The sequence below is a fragment of the Anopheles stephensi genome, chromosome 3 (genome assembly GCF_013141755.1).
Source record: "Anopheles stephensi strain Indian chromosome 3, UCI_ANSTEP_V1.0, whole genome shotgun sequence".
NCBI lineage: Eukaryota > Metazoa > Arthropoda > Insecta > Diptera > Culicidae > Anopheles > Anopheles stephensi.
In genome coordinates, this window is record NC_050203.1 from 41,899,817 (window position 1) to 41,906,003 (window position 6,187).

General features: G+C 43.3%; 1 protein-coding gene across 1 annotated transcript; it reads left to right on the forward strand.

The window, feature by feature from the left end:
• The first annotated feature begins 906 nt into the window (after positions 1-906).
• LOC118512328 (myosin-14-like) lies at positions 907-5,665 on the forward strand. Its single transcript, XM_036056602.1, has 3 exons — positions 907-1,004; positions 1,075-3,791; positions 4,063-5,665. Exons 2-3 carry the CDS (start codon positions 1,089-1,091, stop codon positions 4,399-4,401), a joined length of 3,042 nt encoding a protein of 1,013 aa, XP_035912495.1. The 5' UTR covers positions 907-1,004; positions 1,075-1,088; the 3' UTR covers positions 4,402-5,665.
• Positions 5,666-6,187: the final 522 nt, after the last annotated feature.

The following is a 6,187-nucleotide window of genomic DNA, read 5'->3' on the forward strand; positions in this document are numbered from 1 at the left end:
CAACAAGCTTGAATTATTATGAAAATAAAAAAGCTAAAAGGCATCAAGGCACTGAAGGAAGACAACCGAAAGTTTTGTGTTTTTTTTTGTTCATTAAGAACGGCCTGGCTCTATTGCTCAAAACTAAATTACAAAAATTAATACAATTTCCTTCTCCAAACCGTGAAGGGGCACCTTATCCCGGGTGAGCTCGGTCGAACCGAGAGTAGTTCATTCTGTACTAAAAACTGCACTATGTAAGGTGGTTTGGCCAAGCGATACAAGAATTGAAGCAAATCCATGATTTGTTTTCTTTGTGAATTTGAATATAACAGACGGTTGAAAGACAATTGAAGAGACGAAATCGTATGTATTCATTATCTTATGGTTCCTTACGCTTTCAAATGTTTACCCGTGCATTGAGGTTATTAAATTGATTGCTTAAATCGTAGTGATCGTGGATTAAAAATTGCCTTTCAACCAAGACCCCTTTCCAAGCATCCAGGGCTCGTCTATTGAATTAACAGCTCGCAGAAGGGTGTGCTGTTTCTTTTTCAATCACTGCTGCAGTGAGTGATAATTTTTTTTTTTAGTTTGCGTCATTCAACAGCCAACTATCAAGTTAAATAAGTCATCAATAGTATGTCGTAGTGCATGGGCAAACCACTATGCGGAGTGCAGTTTTTAGCACATGGCTGTTTCAAATTTTGTATGTTTTTTTTTTCAAGTCTTTTATTGTTTCTCTTCTTTACCTATGTTACATGTATCTTATTGAATACAATCTAATCGAAATCATCACAAAATATTTCTCCTTATTCCAAGGAGAACACCAACGGCATGCATACCGAGTGCTTCAAGTGTTGGCATGGGAACTACTGTTTCTTCATACAACTTTTCCCTTCGATTGTCAGCTGCGCAGTGTTTACATTGGGCATAGCTTGCAACGTCATTTCTCTTCGTTTCAGTTTTGCAAAATAGCAAATATTCTCGTGTTGCCAACATAGTGTAAAAATAGTGTAATAATGGTATACAAACCAATCTTCACCTTGCATAAATGAACGTTCTGTTTTCTGTGAGTATCTGCTCTCATTTTAGCAGCGCTGGCTAAAATGACCAGTCAACCAATTTACAATGAAAGCCACCTCAAGAAGCGGACGGCGGCAGACTGTGAAATGGGCGAGACAAACGAAGCACGGGCCAGCCAAACCTGGCACCATATGTTGCTGTACCCGTCGCCCTCCTCCTCTCAGCTATCCTATGTGTCCGAAATTCAAACGGATGTTGGCAGTAGTCAACCATCCACTCCCTTGCAACAACCGCTGCGCCCAGGAATGTTTGGTGAGATGCTGGATGAGAGTGCCACCAATTATGATTCCGGCAACTTTTCACTATCCGAATCCGGTGGTAAGGAGAAGCTTAGCTTCGCCACAGCGAGCACGGGCCATGGAGATATGCATCAGCGTTTCGTACAGCTTAATACCGAGCTTTATCAGACCAAAACCGAACTGCTCACGTACAAGTACAAGTGGAACGAAATACGCAACGAGATTGAACTGGGACTGAGCAAAAAGATTGACAATCTGCTGGATGAAAAGAGTGAGCTCGAGCAGGAACTGGAAGTCGTACGGAAGGAAATAAATCGGCTGAAGGCGGCACAGCCGTCCGATCAGAATGGTCGAGAGTTGTTACGCATACGGGCCGAGTTGGATGAAGTTAAGCTGGAGTTGGAGTGCAAAGAACAGGCCAACGAATGTCTGAAGCAAAAAATAGTAGATCAACACGTTGAAAAGGAAAATCTCGCCCTCAAGATTACCGCCTTGGAGCATCAGTTGTTCGATGGGCGAAGCGAGATGAATGGCGTCAAATCAACGGAAAGATGGTATAGAGATGAGTTACATCGGTGCCAAAATGAGAATGCCAAATTAAAGAATTCGTATGCTTCACTAGAGACGTTACTGCTTAGGGAACGCATGGAAAAGGGAGCACTTGTTGAGGCGGCACGAGAAGAAGTGTTGCGTCATCAGCAAGAGGTGGATGACTTACACCGTGAAATAATTAGTGCCAAAGAAAAGGACGAGATAAGAACACAACAGCCAACAGAGGAATCAGTAGTGCAGCGAAAACACAGAGAACAATCCATTGACCGTGTCGCAGCTTTGCTGGAAAAGAATGAATTTCTTGAAAACCAAAATACCGACCTCCATGCCGTCCTAGGTGAACTTCAAAATTCGCTACAGAACCAGCAGCAGCAGCTCGAAGCACTGTCCAAAAGGGAAAAGGAAGCCCTAAAGGACATTGCCCGTCTTCGCGCACACCGGGAACAAGACCAGACCAACATTGAAGCGCTTACTGCGCAACTGGCGAGCGAATGTTTCACAAAACGACAGATAGATGTCAGCGTGGAGAAACTGAAAGCGCAGCTGAAAGTTTTGTCGATAAACTTCTCCACCCGCGAAAGCCACCGGTTCGATGTGAATAAATGTTGTGAATCGCTTCGGCAACGTAACCAGGATCTTCAGGACCAGTGTAATCGGTTACTTAACGAACAGCAACGGTTAAAAAGCGAGTTGGAAATGTGTACGGAAAAAGCAAATCTACGGCACGATAAAATGCTGATGGAGAACTTCCGGAGCATTCAATCCAAAAATTTAGATCTGGAACTGAAACTAGGTCAGTGTGTTAACATTGGCAAAGAAATCGAAGGGAGTGGTACAGGAATACCATCGTTAGATATGGTAAAAAGAAGCGAAGAGACCATCAGAACGTTGAAGCAAGATGTCCAGGAGTTGGAGCGGAAACTATTCCCACAATCCACATCGAAAGAGCAGAAACCGGTTGGCAAGGAACGGAAATGTTCAAAGCATGGCTCTCGATGCTGGGAAACGGTCTCCTTGTCGACCCTTAACCACGACGACGAAGATGCGGAAATCCGTAATTTGCGCATCATGCTGAAGGCGATCGAGAGCGAAAACCGCCGTCGCATGAAGCGGTACGAGCTGAACAACAGGACCCTGCTGAAAAAGGTGAAGGAACACGCTCGAGAACGTAAGCAGGCCGAACAGCGCGCCGAAGAGTTGCTGAAGGAGCATGAAAAATGCGCTACATTGCGCTGTGAGATGTCCTCGGCCCGAGAGCGCTGTTTGCTGATGGAAGCAGATTTAGAAAGCTACAAACAGGAAGGCGCTACGCTACGTTCGGAGAAAGATCGATTGATCGATCTGCTAGAGAACAACTGCCTGCTGACAAACGATGGGGACATCTGGGGATCACTGAAGCGAGCGTTCAAAGAGCTGCACGAACTGAGACGCGTACAAAAGGAGAATGTTCGTCTGCACGATGAATTGCAGCGAAATACAGCCAAAATTGCCCAACTAGAGACGTCCATTGCTGACTGGAAGTTGGCCGCCGATGCATTGACGGCCGAAGCGGATGACGTGCGGTTCGAGCTGACCGAGAAAGTGAAACAGTTGGAAGAATCACAACGTGCACTGCTTAAAATTACCGACGAGAACTCATCGCTGGAGCAGAACGTTGCGATGGCCGAACTGAACGAAAAGAATCTCACCGACAAGCTGCACGAACTGAAGCAATTGTTACAGGTCCAAGAGATTCGTGTTGAAACGGCAAACGAACGGTTGAAGCTGTACGAACAGTCGGAAGCAATGATGCTGGCTGCAAAGGAAACGTTCCTTACCGATCTGCAATCACTGCAGGATGCAATTCTACTGGAGAAGCAAGAAAAGTACGAGCTGGAGGAAGAAGTGCGCGAACTACGGCAGAATATGGTGAACGCGGTTGGAAACAGTTTACAGGTGAGTTTTTGAACACATTTCGATTGTATGGGCTCATACCGAATTAACTGCGACACAATTCTTGACCTTGTCCGATCTTACGTTTTATGTAAATCGTGTTTGAACTTTTAATTTGTAGAGCTATTGAACTTTGCCATATGATATCTTACTAAAGTTATTTTTACCACTTTGCTGGGACAGTCAATCTATTTTTGTTAAATTGATTTACAGTACTTGATTAAATTCGCTAGCGGACAAGTGTGCGATTAAAACAATTATGCACATTTCACAGAATTTCCAACCACGGGATATTTCTGCCGAAGGAAGCGGTCATCTTTCAGCGGCCGTAATGAGCCCCGAGATGCAGTCCCTTTCCTTGTCCTGCACCAGCCTGGACATCGATCATCTGCGGGCACTTGTAGAGCAAAGCTCCGAGAAACGATATTCGCTGCAACCGCTGCACGAGTGCGTTTCTTCGTTGAAGCTAGAAATGAGCAATCTCAATTCTGTTTTACAAATCGCTAACCATCATCCTCCGCAACAGCAGCCACAACAGCAACATCAACGGTTTCCGCTGTCTCTGATGGACGAGCTAAACGATGCCACCAACGGTCGTTATGGCAGCAGATGAGTATAAGAGCATGGGGGGGGGGGGGGAGAGAGAGAGAGAGAGAGAGGGACGGACATATATTTCCTGCTATGCTTCCACCTTCGTTTAAAAACACTTCTTTTCGAAGTAGATAAAAGAAGAAATGAAATGATTTAACTATATTACACTTTCCGCGGAACTAAACATAAAATTCGGGTCTAATTGTCTAGTCTAATAAAAGGAAACTGTACTTACCCTATGATTGCAACCCACACATCACTAATGCTTTGAAAAAATCTTCATTATTTAAGTGTGGAGCAAATTCTATAAAGTATTAACTTAAATCCTTCCGGTAATGTATCTAAACCGAAGGCATTTTATTCAATTAAACAACGCTTCTGTTAATATGGTGTGTATTGTGTGATAAAAATCTGAAAATCTATTTTGCTCCTGATCCTTGATTCGTTATCTTTTTTTTCATAATGAGCAACATTTTCGTTAACGTACCAAGAGTTGCTCTGCGAAGCAAAATGCAGATGTAAAGATCGGTTCGTCAAAATTCGTCAAATTACATTCCGTACAAATATGCATGTGATTTAAAGATCTAACGAGAGTGCAATGATGATGCCGATTTACGCTTCTGCAATATAGATGTCTATTTTTCTAACTTTCAACAGGAGTGAAAGTTCTGTTAAAGTAGTTATAGCATGGTAGTGCCAAGCGTGCAAAACGTATGGCAATTTAAACACAAGCATTGTTGCGTAGCGTAAACGATTATCGTACTAGCAATAACAAACTACAAAAGAACATAATATTAGATTGCTAAGAATAGAGTCCGTAAAACACAAACTAAGAGAAAAAGATCAGCACACCATCCAATCATCAAACAGCGCAATCATCCAATAGCGAAGTATAGATAACAGTGATTTGTTGGTGAGGGGTTAGCCATTGTTTCATTATGAGTTTCCATGTGTTCACGATAGCTTTTGTTACTTTAGATGTGTTAAATGTGTTCCTTGTCACTATAATTCCTATTGTCAAGTGTTGAAGATATCTAATTCTTTAAGAAATTGTGTGTTAACCCTAGTGAAAACAACTGTGATGGGAAGGATACACTTATGGATTACGTTATATTTATTTGCTCACCTCATCATTCATTAAATATCACATTGCCACCATTAATTACGAAGAAAAAAGCAATACACAGTGCGACATTAGAAAAGCAATGTACAAAAAAATGCTTGTAAATGCTCAATTGTATTATAACGGATGAATAAAAGTAAAGAGTAGTGATTTCGCCAAAAAATATGCTTTCATTTGCTAGGCAAACAGATCGATTGTTTAGTGTCCACGACAGATCACCAACTTCAAGCACGAAGGTGTCCTGCTAATAGTGATGACGGTATGTGGTGGAAATGATATCAAATAACCACTGTTGGTGGCACAAACGCTGACCCAACGTTTTCGAACGAGCGAACGAGTGGATTGCAGCATAAGAAATATGACAGCATAGGAGACTACTCTGTGTCCAGCTTGTTCCTTACGCCTTCAATGCTAGGATCGATTGCGTTCCACTTACCGGAGCTTACTTGCGCTACGTACAACACGTGCGAGGTATCCAGCGAGGCAGGTCTGCGTGTGTGGAGTTCCGCCGTAGAACGCGGCCTAGCACCGTTTACCAATTCCAGTTTGCCGCGTTCCCGTTGCGCCGTTTGTCGCTCAGCTGACAGATGATTGAACGATGAAAGGAACTGTGCCGCCGTCCGTTCCTCTAGAGCCAAGCACGTTCGCGACAGTCGCCAGCAAACCAAGCTGAAATGTGATCCTT

Coding starts and splice junctions, on each gene's coding strand:
- LOC118512328 (XM_036056602.1), top strand. CDS start 1,089: ATGACCAGTCAACCAATTTACAATGAAAGCCACCTCAAGAAGCGGACG. Junction 3,792..4,062: donor CGGTTGGAAACAGTTTACAG/GTGAGTTTTTGA, acceptor CACATTTCACAG/AATTTCCAACCACGGGATAT.